Genomic DNA, 13,938 nt, shown 5'->3' on the forward strand with positions numbered 1-13,938 from the left:
CTCACGACCCTGAGATCATGACCCGAGCTGAGATCAAGAGTTGGACGCTTAACCGACTGAGCCACCCAGACGCCCCAGCATCCTAGTTCCTCGGGCATTATCTTCATTTACTCTTACAACAGCCCTGTGTGGTGGATATTAGTATTTCACAGGAGACCGAAGCACAGAGATGTTAAGTAACTTGCCCAGGGTCACATAGCAAGTAAGTGGCAAAACCAGGATTTGAACTCCCTGACTCGAGAGCCTGTACTTGTAACCTCCGTATTACACTATTGTGTGGCTGTGCTAAGTCTCTTCCCTTTCTGAGTGGTAATTTCTTTATCTGTGATTGATGATCAGAAATACGTTACCCTGAGCTTCCCTAAAGATGCCTTGAGATGGGTCGGCTTTAAGCACTGGGAAGCCTTGTTGGAAACATTATCAAGAACTCAGTGCATGCCCTTTGACTCAGCGGTCAACTTTTGAAATTTATCATAAAGGATATAATCAGATTTATGAACAGGGAATTTCATTACAGTTTTGCTTATAATTACAGAAAATTAGAAGTAAACAAAATGTCCAACAGTTGAGGAATGAATGATATGTATCCTATGATAAAATAATATGTAACCATTAAAAATCGTGTGTTCAAGAGGTACTGAATGTCATTGGAAAATTCTCATTTGTTAAGTGGAAAAGCCACTTCATAAAATTATACATGGTATGATGTATTTATGAAAGTGTGTATATATATGTATATTAAATAAATGAAAAAGATGGGGAAAATACCTTAAGGGTAGAGAGTGTATCCCTGAGAGATGAAATTATGAATATTTTTGTATTTTGCTTTATTCTTTTCTAGATTCCTCAAAATGTCTATAATTAACATGTCTTTTTAAATTAGAAAAATGAAGATTTTTTAAAAATGTATCTATTTAAAAAATCTTTTTAATGTTTATTTTTGAGAGAGAGGGAGAGAGAGACAGTGTGCAAGTGGGAGAGGGGCAGAGAGAGGAAGACACAGAATTCCAAGCAGGCTCCGGGCTCTGCACAGAGCCCGACGCAGGGCTCAAACTCATGAACCGTGAGATCACGACCTAAGCAGAAGTTGGACACTTAACCAACTGAGCCACCTAGGCGCCCCTGTTTTTTGTTTTTCAAGATTTGTTCTTCTGGTTTAGGGTTGGCTCCTTTCGAGCATCTGTTCTGATATACTCATTGGCTTTGAGAGTACCTGGCAGTCAGTATTGGGAGGGTCTCTGAGATAATCTGGTCCAATATGTTTCATGTGGGACAACCGAAGCCCAAGGGTACAAGGGACTTAACCAAGGTCAGAAAGAGAACCAGAAGTTCCAGACCCCCAGCCTGGAGCTCAAGCATCTGCCCAAAGGGCCATAATCCCTAGGCCAAGCTGCCAGAAGGGCAGGGAGGAGGAAGGGAATCACAGCTAGAATTTACCATGTATGGTTAATGTGTGTTAGTCACAAACTGCAAGTGAGGCCTTGAATGCCGAGGGTAGCTGACCTCATAGACCCACCCAGCGACAATTCATCCTGGGAGTGACAGGTGAGAGGGAGCAAAGGGCAGCTGGGTGGCCTGAAGCTAGCAGGGTGTGCCCCAGGCCTCTCCCTCTCACCTCTAGGCCTCTCCCAGCAGTGCTTTCTCCCCTGTGACGGCTAAGGACTCTTACTGCCAGCGGCTGGGCTCGGACAGGAGAATGAAAGGTCTCCGCTGGCGTTACACACGGCTGGTAAGGGGCCCAGCTTGGGCTGGGGGGTTAGGTCAGCAAAGGTGCGGGAGGCCAGATCTCTGGCGGGATGGGATCTGGGCTAGCAGTGGAGGCAGGTGTGATGTGTCCCCCTTCCAAGTCCCTCCTCAGCTGGCCCCGAGTTCAGAGCTCAGGAACCAGGGGCCTTGATACCCACCCCCTGGTCCGGAGACCCTAAGGAGCACAGACGGCTGTCTCCAGCCAGATGGAGCTCTGTCCAGAAGCCCCACCCAGCTAGGACCTGCTCCCCAGGCCTGAACTTGGGGAATAGCAAAGCAGCGTCCTGGTCATTTCTCATCCTCAAGGAGGCCTCTTCTTCTTACAAAAATTCCCCCAAGCCACCGTGTGCAGGCACACCTTTACACACGCACACGTACACGTTTACACACCCACATACACGCACACGCTCCAACGTACACTCCGGTACAGAGTGGAAGCGTAACTGAATGAATGCATAAACCCACACACATCCACACTGACACACACACACATATTGATACAATCCCGACTCACAAACACATTGACAGGTAAACACACACGGTTACTCAACATCTCCTCACACTGCTTTGCCCACACAGGTCTATGTGGAGCCAATGCACCCATTCACGCGGACGAGCGCACATCTCACACAAACCCGCACGCACTTACTCACCTACTACACGCATTGTCTCCCCGGCTGACAGGGAACCTCTGACCCTTATTTTCTTTCTTTGTAACATAAGGGCAGTAAGGAGTACCTTCTTCTTAGGATTCTTGGGAAAAATACAGGGAGGTCATGCACAGCAAAAGCACTTCACCCAGTGTGTGCTGATCAATATCAGCCACTATCAGTATTGGCGGTGTTAGGATTATTATTCCACGTGCAGACGCACACAGATGTAGCTCCCAGGGCCAGGCTGGGCTGCCACCAGCGCTTCTTTCCTGCCCCTGAGCTTAGAACTTGATCCTCTGGATCTGGAGCATGCAGAAAACCATAGCACCCATGGCCACATCAGATGGGCACACGTACCTCTGACCTTCGGCAGGCAGGGGCCAGGGCAGAAGCTGGACACGGGCAGGGGCAGACTTGTCTGTCATGGGCACCAGCCTTCTCTGGCTGGGCTGCCGGTTGCAGAGCCCTGGGCAGGGGTGATGAGGCAGCTGAAACTCTCGGGCTCCGGAGACATGGAAGCTGGTGTCTCCTTGTCCCTCGACTCACCAGGGCTCTTTGTGTCTTCACAGCCCAGTCGGGTGGAGGACGCTGTGTCTGTGGACGAGGGTGAGGAAGAGGAGACAGCCCCGGCCCCATTCTCAGCTCCTGTTCCTGAAGATCCTGTGGAGCCCCAGCTGGCAGAAGCCAGCCAGGTTCTAGGAACCTCGGAGATGAGGCAGGTTCGGGCACAGTGCAAGGAGCCTGAGGGTCTCACCCTCCTGCTCTACCCCAGCCAGGTCCAGGGACACCTGGGGTCACTCCCACTATGTCCCAAAGCTGGGATGGGAGTGGAAGGATGAGGTAGGGTGCATTAGGGGAAGGGGTTCAGCGTCTCATCTATTCTCCAGCCTCTAGAGACCAAGGTGACCAAAGGGAGAGGGCACCGAGGGAGACCTGACCTTGGTTCAAATCTTGGCTTTGCCACTTACTCCCTGCGTGGGCTTTAGGCAACTTGCTTCACCTCCCTGAGCCTCATTTTCCTCAACCGTAAAATGGGAATAATAATCCCTCTCTCGGAAGGCTGGTAATGAGCCCTTGGAAACAGTAAACTCCTCTGTAACCTGTAAAGCACCATGCCCGTGTGAGTGGAGTACCAGAGATATGGCGGGAGGCGCGGGGCAGGACGTGGATCCATCGCTCACCTCCAGCCCTGTCTCTAGCTCAGCCTCCACCTCCCCCCAAGAGTCACCGGACATTCCTGGAGCCTGGCCTTCTGTACGTCGAGAAATGGCTTCAGCCTGCGGAGCCTTTACAGGCAGATGGAAGGCCACAGTGGGCCAGTGCTGCTGGTGCTGAGGGACCAGGACGGGCAGGTGAGCTGGGCCAGGGCCCCAACTTGAAGTTCTGGGGGTGCCCAACCACACACAGTGGGCCCTGCCCCAGGGCAGCCTCAGGGGCTAGAGGCAGAGGTGATAGCCCAAGTCACTTATAATGGACACTGATGATGACAGTGACACCTACATTGCTCAGAGCCATTCCTTCCCCCCTTCATTCCCTAATTCATCCCTTCAACACGTGTATACTAAGCACCTTCTCTGTGCCACCTTAAACACGGACTAGACCAAGGTCAGGACAGAAGTGGTTCCAGCCCTCTTGGAGCTACAGGCCTAATAGGGAGGCAGGGTCAGGAGTTAAGCAAATAACTAGGAAGACATTTTAAGTGGGGTATCTATGCCTTAATGATCCATTTACGCTTTGAAAACATCCCCCTGCGGGTGGGAGAATGGATTAGAGGGGCTAAGAGAGAAAGCCGGCCAGTGAGGAGGCAGCCACAGGAAGCGCCTGCATTTCACAGCAGGGACCTGGGGAGGGCGCTGTCTCAAATCCAGGTGGTCTCACCAAGAGGGGATTTCTGGCAGGCTCTCTAGACGGGGTAGTGGAGAGGAAAAAGCTGGTTTCAACTGCTCTTCTGTGGAAGGAACATGTTAGAGCTGGGAGGGATCTCATGGGTCTCTGAGGACCCTCACGTAGGCAGGAGTTCCTAATCCTCAAGATGCTGGTCCAGGACTTTCCACCTCAAGGCCAGAGAGCTCACTTCTTCAGGATGGAGCCCCTTGGCTGAATGCCAGTGACTAGGAGGAAGTGGTTCCTTATGTTAAGTCAAAACCTACTCCCCATGGCTGCCTCCCAATGATCCTGCCTCTGCCCCTCAACACAGTGTATGAGAGTGAAAACCTGCAGTCCACCGACTATTCCACAAGGGGAAAATGGCTAAGTGAGCTATGGTCCCGCTACATAGTGAAATATTGCCAAGGGCTGGTAAGAAAAATGATGTAGAGTCATAGCTATTAAAAGTGTTAAGGTTTTGTTTTCATTTTTTTATTTTTTAAGATTTTTTATTTTTATTTTTTAAGTAATCTCTATGCCCAATGTGGGGCTTGAACTCACAACCCTGAGATCAAGAGCTGCGTGCTCCACCCATTGAGCCAGCCAGGTGCCCCAAGTTTGTTTGTTTGTTTGTTTGTTTGTTTTTGAGAGAGAGAGAGAGAGACAGAGACAGAGAGAGAGAGCAAGTAGGGGAGGGGCAGAGAGAGGGAGAGAGAGAATCCCAAGCAGGTTCTGTGTTGCCATAAGCCCGATGCAGGGCTTGAGCTCATGAACTGTGAGATCATGCCCTGAGCTGAAATCAAGAGTCGGACGCCTAACCAACTGAGTCACTCAGGCACCCCTCAAGTTTTTGTTTAAAAATTTTTTTAAATGTTTATTTATTTATTTATAACATTTATTCATTTTTGAAAGGCAGAGAGAGACAGAGCGCGAATGGGGGAGGAGCAGAGAGAGAGGGAGACACAGAATCCGAAGCAGGCTCCAGGCTCCGAGCTATCAGCACAGAGCCTGACGCGGGGCTTGAACTCACGAACCGTGAGATCATGACCTGAGCCGAAATCGGCCACTTAACCGACTGAGCCACCCAGACACCCCATAAATGTTTATTTATTTTTGACACAGAGAGAGACACACACACAGAGTGCAAGCGGAGAGGGGCAGAGAGAGAGGGAGACACAGAATCTGAAGCAGGCTCCAGGCTCCAAGCTGTCAGCACAAGGCCTGACGTGGGGCTTGAACCCACGAACCGCGAGATCATGGCCTGAACCGAAGTCGGACGCCCAACCGACTGAGCCACCCAGGTGCCCCCCAAGTTTTTGTTTGTAAAGCAGGATATGAAAGGCACTCTTGGGCCAGTGGAGAAAATGTATTATGAACTGGATACTAGATAATATTATGAAATTGCTGTTAATTTTATTAGGTGAGATGATAGTGTTGTGGTTATACATGAGAAGGTCCCCATTCTTGGAGCTGAACTATTTAAGGGTAAAAGGTTATAATACCTGCAATTTCAAACAGGACACCAAAAAAATATAAGGAGAGAGAAAGCAAATATGGCAAACACATTTACAGTTTTAAATCCTCATGGAGGGTATTCTGTGCCGGACTTTTACTTTTTTTGGATGTTTGGACTTTTGTGAAGAAAAGTGAAGGGGGGAGGCAGCTTACAAAACAATGTACAGGGTGCCCGGTTCGCTCATTTGAAAGAGCATGTGACTCTCGATATCAGGGCCGTGAGTTCATATCCCACGTTGGGTGTAGAAATTACCTAAATAAATAAAACTAAAAAAAAAAAAAAAAAAAAAACACCAGATGTACTATAGGATCTGGTTTTCTGTATAAGAATACGCACACTGGTATTAAACAGATGCTGGGAGGAAATGCACAAAAATGTTAAGAATAGTTATCCTGGGGAGCAGAGGGGGATTTGGGATGGCTTCATATTCTCTTTCTGCTTGTCTATAACTTCTAATACTTTTCTACAAGGATTGGTTATACAAAATAAGTACATTTAAGAAAAAGGAGGAGGACACCAGCAAGGGCTCTTCCTTGGGGAGTGTTAAGGGAAGGGACACACTGATGGGCTCTGGGGCCCTCTCCATCCCCCAGCTCTGTCCCAGGCTCCCCAGGGGCCCTACTAGGATGAGCCTATATTACCAAGCCTAGAGAGCGGGGCTGCCAGAGGACCTCCACTCCCTTCCAGCTGCAACATCAAGCTCTTCTGCTTTCCAGATGTTTGGGGCCTTCTCCTCCTCGGCTCTTCGACTCAGCAAAGGCTTCTATGGTACTGGAGAGACATTCCTCTTCTCCTTCTCCCCACAGCTGAAGGTAATATTCCCAACCTTCTAGAGAGGGGGGAAGGAGGACTTATGACAAAGATCCTGGGGTCCTACTGGCTCCCAGATCTGTTCCCTATGCTGGGATGCCTGGTATCCATCTATCTTTCCCAGAAGGCAGTGGTGGGCAGTGTGTTGCCCAATTTCATTTCTTAAAAGGGCTCAGTAGATCCCTGGCAGCCACGGACTGGCTCAGAGAGGAAGAGGCGTGTTGCTCACCAGATGCAGGCTGCAAAGACAAGATGGGTCCAAGTGCAGGTAGATCTGTGGGTGTACAGGTAGGAAGATGAAGACAGACACATCCGATGACTTCAGTCTTCTTATGAAGTGTGGGGTGAGGTCATCAACTAAGAGTGAGGATGGAGAAGTGTGAAGGTTGAGCAGAGAGAAAGTATCAAATTGTCATCACAGGAGTGGAGAGGGAGGCCTGTGAGAGAGAACCAGACAAGCATAAGGACAGCTACGTGGCGTTAACTGGAGGTGGGGAGTGTCAGTGTAAAGGCAAGCCAGTCACTTGGGCACGTGTTTTCCTCCAGCTGCATTCAGGTCCTCGGGTTGAGGCATGGACAGAGTCCTTGGGAGGGCTCATCCAGGATGGGACTTTGGCCAAGCTGGTTTGACAGAGGGAGAGAGGGAAGCAGAAGTTGAAGGGAGTGAAAATACAAAATGGACCACAGAACCTACAGGATCCGTTGGGGAAGGGAAGCCAGGGAGGCTGAAGGACAATGAGGCAAAGATGAAAACAACAGATGAGAAGTGGCCTTGAGGTCAGAGACTTGGGGCAATGACACAAGTGGGACAATGTGTTGGAATATAAGACACAGAGCGAGGGACGTTGGAAACAGACTGGTAAGGCTCCTGGCTGTGACCGTAAGGGACAGTGGCTGAGGTGGGTATAAGAAAAGCCCTTGAGAGGAAGAGGAGAGGAGCTGAGGGCAGCCATGGGATGGGTCCGTGTGGATGGCAAAGTTCACCAAAGACAAAGGCAGAAATTAGGAAGGAGGAGAGGATGGTGAGCCAGAGCTCATGCCTCTAATTAATGGTGACTAGTGACGAGGAGGTGGGTGACTGGCAGAGACAAGATGACTGGTGTTGTCATATGGCACTTGCTGCCAGAGAGCAGGGCTTTTGAAGGAGGAAGGGGAATTGTCCCCAACCCCTCCCATCTAAAGCTTTTCCATCTCTGGGCTATTTAGTGAACAAAACTACTTAGCACTGCATGCCTGGCATGAAAGACGACGCTACCCTAAAAAAAATTTTTTTTTAATGTTCATTTATTTTTGAGAGAGAGAGAGAGAGAGAGAAGCAGAGTGCGAGTGGCGGAGAGGCAGAGAGAAAAGGAGACACAGAATCCGAAGCAGGCTCCAGGCTCTGAGCTGTCAGCCCAGATTAGTTTCTAATCTCATTTCACAAATTCGTGCATTCGATTGACAACATACCTGTGAGGTACATACTATTCTCAGCACCATCTTGCAGTTGAGGAAACTGAGGCACAGAGAGGTTGAGTCACTTGCTCAACCTCACACAGCCAGTCGGTAGTGAGGATGCGATGCAGGAACAGGCCCCGGAGCTTGAAACTCAGCCACAGCACTACACTACCTCCTAAATGTCCGAAGTTCCCTGCCCTGAGATGCTCTCAGGCTTGCAGAGGAGAGACGAGTACAATCTAGAGTGATCAGTGCTGTGGAAGACACCCCAAGGAGAAGCACATGGATGAAGTGAAGGTGGGGAGATCAAAGGAGACTTCCCAGAGGAGGAGCTTCTTGCATCGCGTCTTGATGGACAAACAGAAGATCACCAGGTGATGGAGGGCATAGGGAAAAGTCTTCTTGGAGCACGCGCAAAGGCGCAGTAATTGGAAAGAAGGCAATGCCCGTTTAGGAACACAATAGGCGAATGGGTAGGGGGTCAGAGTGTGAGGGGGGGCATAGCCCTCTGCGTTGGCATAGCATGCCCTCATGAAATATTTGTTCAATGGATAAAGAACCAGTTCCAAGTGTTTTTGTTTGCTGTTAGAGATCTCTCCTCCCATGAATGGACCGAGAACCTACACATATACTCAGTGATTATTTGATCACATGACAAGTAGGTCACAAGGAGGTCTGGACTCCTTGCTGAAGGCAAAACACACTCTATCTGTTGCATTGCCTCTATCAGCCAGCCTGGTACTCTTTCCAGGAAACAGGAAAGGGGTCTGCAGTTCACAGTAAACCCATGCTGGATTCTAATTACTACTTGCCTTCCTGTATTCACATGCTAGAATTCTAAAGTTCTAGGATTTTCCTCCTGTTGCACTGATAACTCCTTGGCAGAATCCTCTGCTGGCTCCTCCTCTCCCAAACCTTTCAACATCACAGGGGCCCAGAACTCAGTTTTTGGTTCTTGACTCTTGTCTACCCTTGTTTCTTTCAACGTCTCGTCCATTCTCACTGCTTTCCATGCCATCCACGTACTGATGGCTTCTGCCCCTGGACTCCAAACTGACAAATATCCAACTAGTACCCAGCATTTCTGCTTGGACCTCCGACATGGCATTGCGAGCCTCACCTGTCCAAAACCGAGCCCCTGACTTTCCCGCTAAAATCAACTCGTCCTGCCAGCTTCCCCAGTGAAGTTAATGGCACCTCCATGTTTTCTGCTACTGAGACCAAAAATTTTTGAGTCCTTGACTCCTCTCTGTCACATCCTACGTCTGAGCTGTCAATGAATCCTGATGGCTCTGCCTTCTCTGTCTGTATTCAGAACCCACCACTTCTCACCATGTCCTTTGCTGTCACCTGGTTCAAGCCACCATCGTTACTTGTCTTTGTTCCTGCTATAGCCTCCTAACAGGTCTCTCTGCTTCCACTTCAGTCATCACAATACCTAGAGTGTTCCTTTTAAAAAGGTAAGTCAGAGCATGTCACTCCTTGGCTTCAACCTGCCAATGGCTTCCTTTCTTGGAGAAAAGCTGAAGTCTTTATAATAACCTGTAAGTCCTACATTTTCTGGCCTCTCTCTTATGTTGTTTCTTGCTGTTTTTCCTTTCCCTCACTCTGCTCTAGCCACAGTGAGCTCTGAGCTGGTCCTTAAACATGCAGGCCTGCTCCCACCTCAGGGCCTTTGCACATGCTGTTCTGCCTAGCTTGCCTTCTACTGGATCACCACATGGCTCAGCTCTCACCTCCTTTAGGATTCTGCTCAAATGTCACTATCACAGAGAGGCCCTCTGTGACCAACTAATTTAAATTTACAACATTCTATTCCTTGGAAACCCTTTTTTGTCCTTATCTACTTTTTTATCCTTAGCATTTGTCACCACCTAGCATATTTTACTTACTTACCTGCCCCTGCCTGCTAGAATGGGAGTCCCGTGAGGGCAAGAAATTCTGTCTATTATAGTCACCATTTTACCCAGAACATAAAACAGTGCCTGGTACTAAATGCTTTAAAAATTTTGTTGAATGAAATGAATTTTTTTTACAGGGGCTGTCTTCACAGTCTCCTGCCATGGAATCCCGTTTTTTTAAAACCTGGGTAATCTTTACCTACCTTTGGTCGTTTGGCACCTCTTGTGTTCTTTATGAATTCCCAGTGGCTCCTTGATGGTGATTCCAAACAGCCCATGAACATGGTCTTAGTTTCTTCTGTCACAATGTTTATCTTACTCCCTCACGTCTGAAGGTCACATTCTTCGATGAAAGTAGAGGAGGAATTGAATGGTTCTGTCTTCTCATGGTCACTTGTTAATATTAAATTCTCACCTCTTCTGAGCCCACGCTTATTTTTATTAATCTATTTGCTTGCTAAAAACCCTTTGGTTGCTCATAGAATATTTTGAACAACTAATTTCAGGCCGTAATATGCTATACCTTTGTGGCCCTCTAAAAATATTTTTATTAGCCAAATTGACTCTTGAATAATTCATTCATTCAACAGATATCTATGTCATGTCTTGGGAATACTGCTGGGAATCAAGACAGCCCTCACAGAGCTTACATGTTAGTGGGGCAGGCATTGGCACATTGGCATATGGAGAGGGTCATCTCAAAGGGTGGTCAATGCTGAGGAAAAGGACACAGGGTGTGGGAGGAAGGGCTACTTTAGACAGGGTGATCCAGGAAACTTCTCTGGGATGACATTTGGTCTGAAAGATGAGAAGTGGGCCAATTAAGGATCTGGGGGAAGAGCATTCTCAGTAGAGGGGTCAGCAAGTGTGAAGGTCGTAAAGCAGGAATAGCTCTGGGTATCCCAGGGACAGCAAGGCAAGGGTAGCTGAAGTGTGGTCAATAAGGGGGAGAAGAGGTCAGAGAGGAAAGCAGGGATCTGCTATCCTGCTGAAAGGATATCCTGCTGAAACCTGGGCTGTCAGCTCTAGCCAGGAGTTGGATTTTATTCCCATTGCAATGGGCAGCCCTTGGAGGCTTTAGGCAGAGGAATACTATCTGATCACATTTCTGTGTGAAGATAGGTTGTGGGCGGGTGACTGTGGGAAGCAGGGATGCTTTAGGAGGCTGTGAGTGAGTGAGGAGTGACTGTGGTGTGGATTGGGTGGGCAAGAGTGTAGAAGGACAGGACAGAAATGGGAGTAGTCTGGGTGTCTCTTTGGGGTGGGGCCCACAAGACTTGCTGAGGAACGGGAGTGTGAGGCAGCACAGGGCAGGCTGCAGTGAGAGATGAGCAAACAGTTGATGGCAGGATCAGGGCCCAACTCCTGATCTGGACCTTCCCCCTCCTCTCTCCATTTGGAAATAGGATGCTTCAGAGAGTTCTGGTCTGCCCTAGAACAGACGGGCTTTGGGTTGTGGGAATTCAGACTGGAAGGCAAAAGGAGGTGAGCCCCCTTGGGGAAAAATGTAAAGAAATCTCAAGAGTCTAGGGGCCAGGGGTACTTCCTATTGTTTAGTTGGGGCTTGGGCCTGGATGTTCTGTTCCGTCCACGATGGAACGACTGCCCCCCAGTGGTGTGGAGTCAAACTGCAAGGGCAGGACTCTTCCAGTAACCTAGCATTTCCTGTCACCCCAGGTCTTCAAGTGGACAGGAAGGAATTCTTTCTTTGTGAAAGGAGACTTGGATTCACTGATGATGGGCAGTGGCAGGTGCGTGTCTCAGTCTTCCCCGACTCTGGAGTCTTGGGGTAGTCTGTGTTCTGGTCCCTCTCCCATCCGGGAATACCGGGCAAGGCTGCCCCAGACAAAATAAGGCTGGTGGTTAACTTCCAGGCCTCTCCCTTCAACACTTCCCAGGTGCTGCCCAGTCTCCCAGCCAAACCCGTCAAACCTACTTTAAGTAAACACCGAGAGGAAAGAATGGCATGTGTTTATAGTCGGTGACAGCCTAGTCTGAATGTATGTGATTTGGGGAACAGCATTCCACATGCTCGGATGAGGCTGGAGTCCAGGGATAGGTGAGCCTTACATGTGCCTGTCAGCCCCATAATCTCAGGGAACATAACTCATCGGGGGAAGGCAGGCGTCTGCCCAGGAAGCCAGCGTGCGTGCGTGGGTGTGTGTGTGCATGCTGAGGGGGATGAATGGGTTAGGAAGAAAACGTTAGTCTTACCCCTGGTGAGAACTCCACGTTCAGGCAGAGTAAAATCTTACCCTGGGGGCAAAGATGAGAGCATTGTCGGATTAGTAGCAGGCAAATTCTTTGCTCTCCCAACTGCCTGAAGAGGCACCCCCCCCCTCCCCCCCCAAGCCAGTTTGGAGAAGAACACACCAGCCATTGCCGATTTGCAATCGGCAATCCACTTTCCAGCCCCGGCCTGGTTTGCTGTCAAATGAGGGGATCAGAACGAATGCTTTCTGATGTGTTTTGGGAGTTGAGTCCAGGCCTTAAGATTCACTCCTTTGGTTAAGCATTACCATCTTTAAAATGTTCCACATGTTCTAAACCCGGACTGTGGCGATGGTTATACCACTGTATATGTTTATTAAAATAACTTAACTGTAAAAAAAAAAAAAAAGCTCTAAGCCCTATGGGGAACAACATGTGGAGTTCCCAACAATTCTGGATAAATCGGCTTAAGGGAAGATGAGATAGTCAAAACAGAGCTGTGGTCATGGTGTGGCCAAAGGCTGATGGTGAGGATCTGGAAGGTCAACCTCCAGGAGTGAGCCATGCCAAGATTTTCCTCTTCTTTTTAGTGGCCAGTTTGGACTGTGGTTGGATGGAGACTTGTATCACGGCGGAAGCCACCCCTGTGCAACCTTCAACAATGAGGTGTTGGCCCGGCGAGAGCAGTTCTGCATCAAGGAACTGGAGGCCTGGGTCCTGAGCGGATGCCCCCATCGTGGGAAGCTTCCTGAAGCAACAAGTGCTCACACTTGCTCATGAATGCCATCTAGACCCTCCTTATAGAGGGCTGCCCATTTTCTCTGAAGCCTGGATGACTGTGGTTGTAAGCAAACCTCCCTGTGGTCTGGGGACCCAAGACGGTCATGGAAACAAGCAATATTCTCCTGGGGGTGTGACTCTGAAAGAGTCAAATGCACTCACATCTCATCTGAGCAGCACAAAGTCCCTCATGAAATTTCTTTTTATGTATTTATTAGGAAGGCTCCATGCCCATCACAGGGTTCAAACTCACAACCCCGAGATCAAGAGTTGCATGTTCCACCGACTGAGCCACCCAGGTGCCCCCTGAAATTTCTTTTTAGAGATTATATAATTAATACATATTTATTGTAGAAAAACCAGAAGACATTTAAAAAGTTAAAACTGCCTAGGGCGCCTGGGTAGCTCAGCCAGTTAAGCGTCGACTTTAGCTCAGGTCATGATCTCATGGTTTCATGAGTTTGAGCCCCGAATCGGGCTCTATGTCGACAGCCCGGAGGCTCAGAGCCTGGAGCCTGCTTCAGATTCTCTGCCCCTCCCCCACTCACACTCTGTCTCCCTCTCTCTCTCAAAAATAAACAGACATTAAATTTTTTTTTTTAATTACAACTGCCTACAATTCAACCACCCCCAAATCACGAACATTCTAGGCAATGGATATATACATCTTACAAAAATGGGATTCTATTCTGTATGCTTTAGAAATTATTTTAACTTATATTGTCAAACCACAGACACCTGGGCTCAACTGGTGAAACTAATAAAGACTCCAGTAGCACGTTCCTTTTTCTAGAACATTGAGGGCTTTCTGCCTGCCGTCAGTGTGCCAGGTGCTTGCAAGTCTCTAATTTCATGAGGAAGATGGGAAAGCAGCAAATGAACAATATGCCTATGTGGATAAAGAAGTTGAATCTCTGGGGCAGGTGAAAAAGGAGAAAAGATACGTTTCTTGTCCCAAGAGCTCAGTAAATGAAGAAACATCCAGGGGCACCTGGGTGGCTCAGCTGGTTAAACGTCC

General features: G+C 48.7%; 2 protein-coding genes across 2 annotated transcripts in view; one reads left to right on the top strand and one right to left on the bottom strand.

Moving 5' to 3' along the window:
- Positions 1-1,146: 1,146 nt before the first annotated feature.
- Positions 1,147-13,510, top strand: TLDC2 (TBC/LysM-associated domain containing 2). Its single transcript, XM_058685541.1, has 6 exons — positions 1,147-1,729; positions 2,969-3,118; positions 3,599-3,751; positions 6,498-6,593; positions 11,607-11,680; positions 12,731-13,510. Exons 1-6 carry the CDS (start codon positions 1,697-1,699, stop codon positions 12,918-12,920), a joined length of 696 nt encoding a protein of 231 aa, XP_058541524.1. The 5' UTR covers positions 1,147-1,696; the 3' UTR covers positions 12,921-13,510.
- The window catches only part of SAMHD1 (SAM and HD domain containing deoxynucleoside triphosphate triphosphohydrolase 1), a 58,972-nt gene continuing 50,388 nt past the window's right edge, over positions 5,355-13,938 (bottom strand). Inside the window, exons 16-17 of the transcript XR_009248977.1 lie at positions 6,423-7,028; positions 5,355-6,047 (exon numbers count right to left, since the gene is read on the bottom strand). The gene's annotated coding sequence lies outside the window, so the exon portion shown is untranslated. The remainder of the gene's footprint in view (positions 6,048-6,422; positions 7,029-13,938) is intronic.

This window comes from Neofelis nebulosa, chromosome 9, assembly GCF_028018385.1.
Source record: "Neofelis nebulosa isolate mNeoNeb1 chromosome 9, mNeoNeb1.pri, whole genome shotgun sequence".
Lineage (NCBI taxonomy): Eukaryota > Metazoa > Chordata > Mammalia > Carnivora > Felidae > Neofelis > Neofelis nebulosa.